This window comes from Mesocricetus auratus, unplaced genomic scaffold, assembly GCF_017639785.1.
Source record: "Mesocricetus auratus isolate SY011 unplaced genomic scaffold, BCM_Maur_2.0 Super-Scaffold_100010, whole genome shotgun sequence".
Taxonomy (NCBI): domain Eukaryota; kingdom Metazoa; phylum Chordata; class Mammalia; order Rodentia; family Cricetidae; genus Mesocricetus; species Mesocricetus auratus.
The window spans coordinates 83135013-83147146 of NW_024429194.1; the positions used below are offsets into that span (position 1 = coordinate 83135013).

Here is a 12134-nt window from a genome sequence, read left to right on the forward strand (position 1 = left end):
CCTAGAGCCCAGGCTTGTTCCAGTCAGTCACCAGAGAGTGGCGGGTCTTGAGCTGTACTGGTGTGGGCACCATACAGAAATACTGTAAAGTGACCAAATGGCAGTGTGGGGCACATGTCAGCTTCAGTGAATTGTTGGTGAGGGGCGATGACGTGCGTGTGTCAAGCAAGCTCTCTGCTGGTCACTTCTCTTTGTCACCTCCCCACCCAGTGAGCCCCAGCATCAACATCTCTTCATCTTGAAAACGGGGGAAAGAGCACCAGTTTTTCAGGGCAGGGCTGTTCAAGGCTGAGGTACGTTATATAGCAATGATGACACAATCCCAGCTCATAAACTATAGCTAGCACCCCCAACCTCCGATGGCACGGGAGGAAGCCAAGGCTCGTAGGACGGGGTGGCGTGGAGCACGGGAGGGCCAGGACGGATGCTTGGGGGATGGGACTCACGTGGGGAAGAGCAAGGGAGCACCGGCTGCTACATTCATAGGCCTCTTTGTGGCGTCCCAGCTCGTTGAGAGCACGTGCCTTGCGGTACAGTGCCCGGATGCTCTCGCCGTCCAGGCCCAGCGCCTTCTCACTGTCCTCCAGCGCCTTCTCATACAGGCCCTAAGGGGACAGTCAGGCAGCCCACTGGTCAGCACCTTTGACCATGCAACAGAAAGCCTACTTGTTAGCATATTTGACCTTGGGATTTAAAGTCTAATGGTAAGCACCTTTGACCCTTGGGACAGAAAGCCTAATGGTAAGCACCTTTGACCCTTGGGACAGAAAGCCTAATGGTGAGCACCTTTGACCCTTGGGACAGAAAGTCCACTGGTCAACACCTTTGACCCTTGGGGCAGAAAACATCCTCACTTCCCTCCAGAGGAGTTACAGGCTAGCCAGGGCTATATAACGAGACACTAGCTAAAAAGAAAAAAGGGGCGGGGGAGATAGGAAGAAGTAAGTGGAGGAATCCTGTAGGTTAGGAGCCTATAGGGACATGGCAGGGGGAGGCAGTGGGGGGGGCAGGGATGGGACGGGACACTCACCATGGTGAAGTAGCAGGCTGCTCTGTTGACATACAGCTTACACAGCAGCTCCCGGGGAAGAGCCACCTGGTCAGAGGCGGCGTAGTCAGCCACGTTCAGGCCTTCCACGTACTGCACCAGAGCCTGCTTGTAGTCCTTCTCACGGAACAGGTCGTTTCCCTCGGCAAACAGGTTCTGCACAAGCTTGAGCAGGAAGGCCTATGCCGGGCGGGTACAAGGGGACTCAGCAAGTCTCTATCCAGACTGGGATACAACCCTGTGCCCTGAGCACAATAGCTGCCCCCTTCATCCACCCACCGAGCTGGCACTCACCTCATACTCTTCTTGCTTTAGGGGGGAGTGTTGACCTAGTAGGACAAAAGAAACATAGGACCCTGTGAGCCCGTGGGTCCCATGCAGAGCCCCAGGGCTGGCACTTCCGGCCAGGAATCAGTTCCTCTCACTTAGCCCTCAGTCAGCTGTGGTTGAGGTAAGAGCTGAGAGGACTGTGTGAGGCCACTCAGTTCTGATGGAGGACTTGCATTTTCCCCAGGCTTGCCCAGCCAGCAGCGATCCTCTGCCTCTGAGCTCACCCTCTCCTCAGGAAAGCATCTCTAACTTACAAAGGCAGAGCAGTCATGGCCAGGTCTAGGAAGCCCCCAGGCCTGGGAAAGGACAAGAGGAAAATAATCCAAAGCAAGAGGAGAATAATTCTGGCCAAGGCAAAGTCAAGGGTGACACATATCCTTTACTCTGGAACCGTGACCTCATCAAACCAAACCTGTACCTCACACCCAAGGGAGGGTCACAGAGCCCACCTTAGGGGCCCTTGGTCTGGAAGACTTAGACCTCCTGCCCTAACTCACTCAGTCACTGACAGCCGTCAACCCCTTAGACCAGACACCAACAAGTCACTCAGGGCCAATAGCGACACTTCCTCTCCTGTGGCTAAAACTACAAAACTAGCTCTCTCAGCTCCGTGTGGAAGAGAGCACTGGCTCAGAAGAGTGTTCACCTCCAGGCTGCAGGAAGGGCGGGGCTTGTCTCCTGTTCCCTCACAATGGGGAAACTGATGCTCAGTGGGGCAGACAGTGCAGAGGATGAGGGTAGAATGATGTCCATCAGAGTAAGACGCAGGGGCGGCCGGGGCCACACAGCACAGGCACATGGACTTGTGGAATCCATGGCCTCTGCCTTGCTGGATTCCTTACCAGCTCACCCACCTCTCCACAACCCCGTGCGCACTGCGCAGGGTTCAGTCAGGAGAAAAAGGAGAGCCAGACCCACCTGCCTGCTGCCCACTTACTGAATGAACTGCAGCCCCTTCTCGATGTCCGCCTTTCGTTTCTGCCTCTCCATCAGTGTCTGCAGGGAGAGCACAGTGAGCCAGTCAGACAGCAGGGGTGGGGTGGAGTGGGGGTGGCTGACATCCCACCCTACCCTGTGGCTATCAGAGGGCTTTCTCTCCCTCTCATCCCACTGTAGAGGTCTGCAGGGTTCTTGTTTGTGTCTTGGTTTTCCAAAAAAGGGTTTCTCTGTGTAGCCCTGGCTGTCCCCGGAATGGAACTTGCTCCCGTAGACCAGGCTAGCCTCAAACTTAGAGATCCACCCGCGCCCGCCTGCTGAGTGCTGGGATGAATGGCCTGCACCACCACCACCACCTCCCTGACAGAGCATCTCAGAGGCTACACATGCCACAGACCGCGCTGCTATCCTGCCAACCCGTGACCCCCTGCACTCATTTGTGTAGTGATCTTGAAGGGCAAAGGTTATTCGAGGACTACCTGCCCTCACCACACAATGGCTTGGGCAAGAGTAGAGCCTGGGACCATCTCCAGTTCAAAGGAAAAACCTTATTTTACTATTAAACTCAGTCATCTGTGCGGCCAGGGACTAGGAGCCCGTGACCACCAAGGAGACCACGGCAAGTACAAAGGATAGCCAGTGACTGCAGCGGAAGGGGCTCCTGTTCACGCAGCAGTGGGAGACCAGAGCCCATTCACACGGACACACGAAGGGAAACTCAGGTGCAGTCATAAGCTGGTGGGTGGCACCAGCAGTCCCTGCAGGCCACTAATGAGCCCCAGTGATGGCTGCCTAGGAAAAATGACAGCGTGAGTGCCTCTTGCCCAGGTCTGGAAGTCAGCCCATGCAGACCCTGGGACTCCTCCTCCTCTCTCCATAGCACACCTGTAGCTACCGCTCTTCACCAGACAGTGAAGGAGGTTTGGCGATGTCTCAGCTGATGGGGACATAATGGTCACCTCAGGGAGCCCTCCACGTACAGAGAAACCAGTGTGTTTATGGGCCACTGACACGTGCCTACTACCCGTCTGTTTGGTCTCAAGAGACTGTGGAGAAGGCTATAGCCTCAGACTGGGTGTCAGCTCAACATTCACACTTAACTATGGTTTTGGGCTTCAGTGTCCTAAGGAGGCGACAGGACTGATGGCAGATCCTGCCACATCGGTTATCATGAGGATTTGGAAGGTGACAGGTGCTGAGTCCCGGCACAGATAACAGTCCAAACATGACAGGAAAATGTGTGCTCCCACACTGTCCCTCCCTCTTGCAGGATACTCTACACTGTGGTTCTTGGTGGGAAACTGAATGCAATCCAGTGCCATGGCAGAAGGCCGGCCATGACAGCTCTGGCTTCTCAATCAGTGTCTGTCCCCAGTTTCTGTCTGCAGGAGCCCCTCATTCCTGCACCCCACTCTGCCCCTTGTCACATAACCCTGCAGCCTGCTTTCACAGTTCCCTAAACCCTTCCCCGATGGGGGACGTCCTTCTGTATGCTGTGAATACATGTTTCTCTTATTGGTTGATGAATAAAGCTGTTTCTGCCAATGGACAAGCAGGATGTAGCTGGGCAGGAAGTATAGACAGGGCAACCAGACTAGGAGTATTCTGGGAAGAGGAATGCAGAGAGTGAGTTGCTAGAGAGACACCATGTAGCTGCCAAAGGAGAAAGTCGCTTGGGCATTACTGGTAAGCCAAGACCACATGGAAATACATAGATCAATAGAAATAGGGTAATAATTAAGACAGAGCTAGCATTTAAGAAGTCTGAGCCATTGGCCAAACAGCTTATAATTAATAGAAGCCTCTGTGTGTTTGTTTGGGACTAAAGGGCTGCAGAACCAGCTGGGGCAGAAACTTCTGTCCACATTTCCCAGCCTCACTGCAAAGGCTTTTTCCCTGCACCAGTCTCTCCCAGGTCCTTGAAACAGCACCACCATCCCTCCCTCATCTAGTGTTGGCCAGGAACCTGGGCAGCTTGTCCTGGACGTACAATTGAGCAGGGAAGACAAGGCCATGCCTGTTACCATGCAATGGGGCCCAGTTCCATGCAGGGGACGTCTCTGTGGGTCTGACCACAGGCACCACACGGCCATGTCCACTGAGCCCCCAGTGTTTAGACCTCGTCCACCATCTGATCTCTGCCCCTCTTTACCCCCTAACCTCTACTGTCTGCAGATACTGAACAAATCTTCCCACTGTCCCTCAACCTTCTCAAGTACGCCCTAGGGAGGGTTTTTCAAAATCACATATTCGATACTGTCTGACCTCCCTCCACACACACACACACCTGTTTCCAGGATGCCTGTCAATTTCCCTTTTCTTCAGCCAATCAAGATCCCCTACAGTGATGCATGCCTCTAATCCCAGTTCTCAGAGGCTGAGACAGGAGGATGATGAGTTGGAGGCCAGCCTAACCAACTTTACTGAGTCCGTGACTTTTAGGAAACTTCCAGAAGGTAGAAACACTTCCACATCAGGGTTTTAGCCCTGACATCCTAGATGACTCAACAATTACACACTGCCCACATGCAACAAGTCCACGTGGCTGGATCAGAAGCCAACAGGTGAAGAATTCCCGCTTCAGAACCAGGAGCAATCTTCTGAAGCTTTGATGCCCCTTATTCTTTCCTGTCGCCTTGGGAAACAGATATCACCTACTGACAGAAGTAGCGCTGAGGAAATCCTAAACTTTTAGGGCTGCGTTTTAGCAAGCACTTAATCAACAGACTACTGGCAGGTCAGAATTCCTTTGCTTGGATGTTCAACCTACTAACGGCTGTATGACATGAGAAAGCTGGCATTTCTGTACCCTACGGCAGCCTCTCAACCTAGTTAGAGGATGGCCAGACAGCGCTCATACGGCACCTAAAGCCAGACTTCTGCAGTGAATAGACTAGGAGAGACACAGAGTGACAGCTCCCCGCACTGGGGAGGGGGTCTGCACTGGGCTTTTACTTTGGTTATTTGCTTTAGGTTTATTTGTCTGGTTTTTTGTTTTGTTTTGATTTTAAGATGAGTCTCACTATGTAGCTCTGGCTAGCATAGCACTTGCTATATAGACCAGCCTGGCCTCCAGTTTGAGGTGATCCTCCTGCCTCTGCTTCCCAAGTGCTGAGATTACAGGCATGCACCACACAAACAGTGAATTTAAAGGGTAAATGGGAGCAGGCTTGGCAGCGTTGGGTAGAAGCCGTGGCTAGCCACCTGCTCTTCATTTTTCCTCGCATCATGGGCCAGGGTCCCTGGTTACTTTTCATCCAGTCTTGACGGGGGTAGAGTCATAAAGACACTGAGACTCAAGTATTTCATGAGATATGCAGCCAGGAGTGGAAGTCATTCCAAAACACCAGATCTCAGGTCAGCAGACCCTTCCTCAAAAATGACAGAGGCAGCTGGGCAGTGGTGGCACATGCCTTTAGTCCCAGCATTTGGGAGGCAGATGGATTTTTTTTTTAAGATTTATTTTCTTGTTATGCATACAGTGTTCTGCCTGCATGTATATCTGCAGGCCAGAAGAGGGCACCAGATCTCATTATAGATGGTTGTGAGCCGCCATGTGGCTCTTAACGTCTGAGCCATCTCTCTAGCCGGAGGCAGGTGGATTTTTAAGTTCAAAGCCAGCCTGGTCTACAAAGCAGGTTCCAGGACAGCCAGGGCTACACAGAGAAACCAAAACACAACCAACAAGAACAAATTACAAAAAGACCAAGGCAGACACGTTCAGCTTTGAGAGTTATTTGTGACATCTGCCCCAGCCCCCAAGGCAAGTATGTCTTGTCTAGGATGATCCCCTGTAGGAAAATGCCATGCTTCTCCCCAGTTCAGGTCCCAGGTTCTCCTGGTGTGTGTAAAGGCCTCAGAGCAAGACAGAAGAGCAACATGGCAGGTAGAGGTTGCTAGGGCCACCCAGAGGGGTGCTGGTCAAGGAGGACCCCTGGGCTCTCACAAAGAACGTACAACACACGATAATTGCTACTACAAGAAAGGTCCAGCAACACACACTCACTTGGCCCTCAACTACTGCTCCCCATCAGAGTGCCCCTACTGCTGAGAATCACATTAATACAAAGTAACATGAAGTCAGAGACCCAGGTCTGTGGGTGGTCCAGGGTAACAGTGGGTAGAGAGCTAGGAGAGGGAAGTGCTCACGATAGCCTTTTCTGCCCCCATCCAAGCCCAGATAAAGCTGGGAGGTGGCTCACACCCGTTTTTTTTCTTTGGGGGGTTTCGAGACAGGGCTTCTCTGTATTGTTTTGGAGGCTGTCCTGGAACTTGCTCTGTAGACCAGGCTGGCCTCGAACTCATAGAGATCCACCTGCCTCTGCCTCCCGAGTCCTGGGATTAAAGGCGTGCAGGTGGCTCACACTCTTAATACTAGCATTTAGGAAGGAGAGACAGGTGGAACCCTGGGAGTTTGAGGCCAGCCTGGTCTACAGAGTGCGAGTGCCAAGACAGCTAAGACTTCATTGAGAGACACCCCTCCCCCCAGTCTCAAAGGGATAAAAAAACAAAACAAACAAAAACCCATAGACCCAGACAGAACTGCATTCAGTTCACAACAGTTACAATTCCATACTTGGTGCTGCTGGGATGGGATGGGGCTCTCTCTCACTTGCTGCCCTCAGAGAACTCAGAGAACTCCTGGGCAAGCAGAAAAGCTGTGGCTCAGGGCTTGAAACTGCCAGGTGACAGAGGGGGATGGCTCTTTGAGGGAGGACAGTGTGTGTGTGTGTGTGTGTGTGTGTGTGTGTGTGTGATGCAGGAAGTACTGACTGGGCTGCAAGTCCCAACAGGAAGTCTACTAAGAAGGATAAGAAGGATGCAAATTGGCCTGACACCCCAGTTTCTGTGTCACCTCAGGATTTGCATAACCATGCTATCAGAGAGGCCTGTGTCCCCTTCTTCTCTAGAGCTTTGAAGTGGGTGGGGAGCCCCTACCCCATGACCAGGAGAAAGCTCAAGGGAAATGAAGACCTGTAGGACATCTACCCAAACCACGTACTGTGCTCCACACCTTACAACTGAGAGGCCTCTGGCTGACGTTTCCCAATGATTCCTGCTGAGAACAAGAGGGACACCATAATAATCTATTCATGTCCCACAGACACAGACAACACACCACTAAACACACGGGGAGGGGGAGCGGCAGACTCTGCATAGAGGAACAGCTCCCAGACAATACACGGGGAACCAAGCCTGGAGGCGCGGCACACACCTGTAATGCCAGAACCTGGGAGGTAGAGGCAGGAAGGTCGGGCATTTCAAGGCCAGCTTTGGTTACAAGACTTGGAGGCCAGCTGGATTACAGGTCTCATATTCCACCCCCGCAAAAAACAAACAAACAAAAAACAACAAAATATGCCCTCAAAGGGTTCACTGCCCAGTGAGGATCCAAACTACAGAGATATAACTACAATATGACAAATAAGCATTCCTCCATCCATGCGAAGAGATGGCTCTGGTTTAGAGCACTCGTTGGCTCACTGGGTCTGGAGAGATGGCTCAGAGGTTAAGAGCACTGACTGCTCTTCCAGAGGACCTGAGTTCAATTCCCAGCAACCACCCTGAATGAGATTTGGTGCCCTCTGCTGGCATGCAGGCAGAAGATTGTACACACGATAAATAAAATATTAAAAAAGAAAGAAAGAAAGGAAGGAAGGAAGGAAGGAAGGAAGAAAGGAAGGAAGGAAGAAAGCAGGGCACTGCCCCAGATACCCAGACACATAGAAGGGACCCTGGAACCGGGGGTGGAGCAGAGACTGGAGGAGTTGGAAGTGGAGGAGGCGCTGAGGCTGGTGCCATGGCTGGTGGGTAAAGGCACTTACTGCTAAGCCTGACAGCCTGAGTTCAATCCCCGGGACCCACATGGTGGAAGGAGAGAACACCTCCCTCCCACAGTGTGCTGTGGCACACACGGACACAGAGTGAATAAGTAAATAAACAGATGTAAAAACCTAGACAGCCAGGCCAGGCGGTGGTGGCACACATCTTTGATCCTGTCACTGGAGGCAGAGGCAGGAGAGCTTCTGTGAGTTCTAGGCCAGCCTGGTCTATAGAGTGCTCCACTACAGCCAAGGCAACATTCACTGAAAAACCGTGTCTTGAAAAACAGAAACCTAGACTGCTGTTAGAGGGACTAGGGGTGATTCAAAGTGGACTCAGAAAGGCAGCGGTGAGTGAAGGGAAGAGTTCTGCCATCCCACAGCGCACAGCCACCATCTCAGATAGCAGCTCAGAACATGTACACATTTGCAATGGTTCTGGGCTGGAGTTGTTAAAAAGTTGTTAAAAGCACTGGCTGCTCCTCCAGAGGATCCGGTTTCAGTATCCACATCATGGCTCACAACTGTCTCTAACTCCAGTTCCAGGGACTATGATGCCTCTTCTGTCTGGCCTGCATTTATGTCTAAGCCCCATGTGTATGCAGGGCCCTCAAAGGCCAGACGAAAGCATTGGATTCCGTTGGGACTGGAGTTGGAGACAGTTATGAACTGCCATGTGGGTGCTGGAAATCGAACCTGGGTCCTTTGGAAGAAACAGCCAGTTCCTTCAACTGCCAAGCCATCTCTCCAGTCCCATGCTGTTTTTTTGTTGCTGTTGTTGCTAATAGTGGTTTTGTTTGTTTAATTTTAGACAAGACCTCGAATTGAAGACCAGCGAGGCTCAGACTCACTATACAGTTGAGCCTGGCCTTGAACTCCTGAGCGTCCTCCTCTACTTCCCAAGTGCTGGGATTATACGCATGTGCCATCACAACTGGCGTGGAATATGCCTTTTAATTTTCACTTATTACTGCTGTATGTGTGTATGCATATATAAAAGCACATGCGCCAAGCAGTCGTGTGGAGGTCAGAGGGCAACTTCCATCGTGGGATCCCGGGGTTAAACTCAGACAGCCAAGCTTATCAGCCAGTGCTTTGCCCACTGAGCTAGCTTGCCAATGAATGCATTGTTTTTTAAGTAAACAAATATCACACACCATATAATTAAATAAACCCAAAGTCTAATACAACTTAGAACTTATATACAATTGTCATTAGTCAATTCTAATTGAATGTGTTATTCTTTAAAATACATGCCAGAGCCGGGCAGTGGTGGCGTACGCCTTTAATCCCAGCACTCGGGAGGCAGAGGCAGGTGGATCTCTGTGAGTTCGAGGCCAGCTTGGTCTACAAGAGCTAGTTCCAGGACAGCCTCCAAAGCCACAGAGAAACCCTGTCTCGAAAAACCAAAAAAAAAAAAAAAAAAAAAGTATGCCAGATGCCAAGAGGTGGTGCCGCACACCTTTAATCCCAGCACTTGGGAGGCCGGGGCAGGCGGATCTCTGTGAGTCCAAGGTCAGCCTGGTCTACAAAGAGTTCCAGGACAGTCTGGGCTACGCAGAGAAACCCTGTCTTGAAAAATAACACAAACACAAGCACAGTGGTGCAAAAAAGGTTGAGATCTGTGAGTTCAGGCCAGCCTGGTATACATTCTGAGACCCTGTCTCAAAATAAATAAACAGACAGATAGATAGTTTTGTTTTGGAATTTTTTTTTGAACACATGAAAAACTTGAAGAGGCCTTGTGCCTGCCCATAGAGGATCCCCCTAAGTAATTAAATTATAGTCATGGAATACAACACAGCTACTGACTCTATACCTAGAATCACAGTGATGACTCCATAGCTGCAGGACAGAAGAATATCCCAGAATGCTTTGTGTGGTAAGATCACCTGTGTGGCTGGGCGGTGGTGGCACACGCCTTTAATCCCAGCACTCAGGAGGCAGAGGCAGGCGGATCTCTGTGAGTTCGAGGCCAGCCTGGTCTACAAGAGCTAGTTCCAGGACAGCCTCCAAAGCCACAGAGAAACCCTGTCTCGAAAAACCAAAAAAAAAAAAAAAAAAAAAAAGAAAAGAAAAGAAAACTTAGACAAAGGAAATGAGCCCTCACAGCAGTGTGTGCACCTGCTGCTGCTACCCAGGGGCCACCATGACCACTTCACTTCCTTAAAGCCCCATGACAGCCTTATGAGACAGACACTATTAACACTCCCATTTTGCAGAGACAAGAGGACACTGCAGGTACACAAAGTTACTGCCTCATCCACAGTGACAGTCTATAGAAAGAGTTCCAGCCCCAGCAGCCTGGCCCTACAGCCTACATACATCACCATCACCCGTGCTGTCAATCAAGCAGACCCAGGGCCTGTCCATCTCCCAACATGCTCCAGTCTTCCCTGGCTCACAGTAACTCCTGCTTCTGCACAATACACGATGCCCCGCCCCCAGCCTTCACTGCAGTTACAGCAAGCGTTGACTACACACATCCCCACCCCCACTCAACTCCCTAACACAGCCACCATCTCTCCCCCAACCACTCCACTGTGCCCTTAGCCAAGTGGCCCTCTAGCCCAGGGAGCCTCCTTGCTGCTTGGGTAGTAGTTTTTGACTCGCCTCGTCCTGGACTCCAGGCTGCACCCTCCCACCTCTAGGATCCTTCCTGCTGTCTCTGTTGGTGGCTCTTCTTTGCCCAGGCCTCAAGATCAATGTTCCTGAGATTCCATGGAAGGGTCAGTGCTCCGGTTCTCAATGCCGTCCCCAGATGAGCTCCTGCATTTCAGGATCTCATGAGTCATACTGATGATTCATGAATCCACCCTCCTGCCAAGCGTACCCCCTCCTCAGCATTTCAGATTTTCACCTCTCACCTTCTGGATAGTAGTACCTGGATGTCCACTGCCCAGGCTGTCTATGACCTCCACGCTTTTCCTAACCTTGGGCCCTCTAACTAGAACCCCACTACCCACATGCACATAGCTCCTTTTCATCTTTTAAGATTTATGCCTGGCGAGGCCAGCCTGGTCTACAAAGTGAGTTCCAGGACAGCTTCCAAAGCCACAGAGAAACCCTGTCTCAAAAAACCAAAAAAAAAAAAAAAAAAAAAAAAGGAGTCCAGCTTCAGGTGAGATTGGGTCTCTGGCTGGGACCACCCGCCCACCACCCATCCCCCTCCATCTTCGGGGCCGCTCCCGGCTTCCAGAAGAGCCGCCCACACAGGAAAGAGATCAGCTCCTCCAAGACCCCAACCCAGCGAGCCCAGCTTCAGGTGAGATTGGGTCCCCGGCTGGGACCACCCGCCCATCACCCATCCCCCTCCATCTTCGGGGCCGCTCCCGGCTTCCAGAAGAGCCGCCCACACAGGAAAGAGATCAGCTCCTCCAAGACCCCAACCCAGCGAGCCCAGCTTCAGGTGAGATTGGGTCTCTGGCTGGGACCACCCGCCCATCACCCATCCCCCTCCATCTTCGGGGCCGCTCCCGGCTTCCAGAAGAGCCGCCCACACAGGAAAGAGATCAGCTCCTCCAAGACCCCAACCCAGCGAGCCCAGCTTCAGGTGAGATTGGGTCTCTGGCTGGGACCACCCGCCCATCACCCATCCCCCTCCATCTTCGGGGCCGCTCCCGGCTTCCAGAAGAGCCGCCCACACAGGAAAGAGATCAGCTCCTCCAAGACCCCAACCCAGCGAGCCCAGCTTCAGAAGAGCCACCCACACAGGAAAGAGATCAGCCCCTCCAAGACCCCAACCCCAGCGAGGCCAGCTTCAGCTTCAGCTGCAGTAAAGAAGGAGACCAGTGGAGACAGAAAGCCCCCACCAGCACCCACTGGAAGAAGAGATGGGAAGAAGACAGAATAAGAGATCACTCAGCAATAGAAACACCAACACGACCCCACCAGAATCCAGGGATCCAACACCAGCAAGACCTGAAAAGCACTACATAGATGAAGAAGAGGAGACAGACCTTAAAAATTATTTCATGAAGATGATGGAGAGCCTCAAG

At 51.9% G+C, this 12134-nt stretch overlaps 1 protein-coding gene across 1 annotated transcript in view; it reads right to left on the bottom strand.

Moving 5' to 3' along the window:
* Zc3h7b (zinc finger CCCH-type containing 7B) overlaps positions 1-12134 on the bottom strand; it is a 55637-nt gene that overhangs the window by 22322 nt on the left and 21181 nt on the right. The window contains 5 exon segments of the mRNA XM_005067015.4: positions 447-605; positions 1031-1228; positions 1343-1366; positions 1368-1377; positions 2316-2374. Coding sequence (XP_005067072.1) covers positions 447-605; positions 1031-1228; positions 1343-1366; positions 1368-1377; positions 2316-2368 — 444 coding nt within the window. The 5' untranslated portion in view covers positions 2369-2374.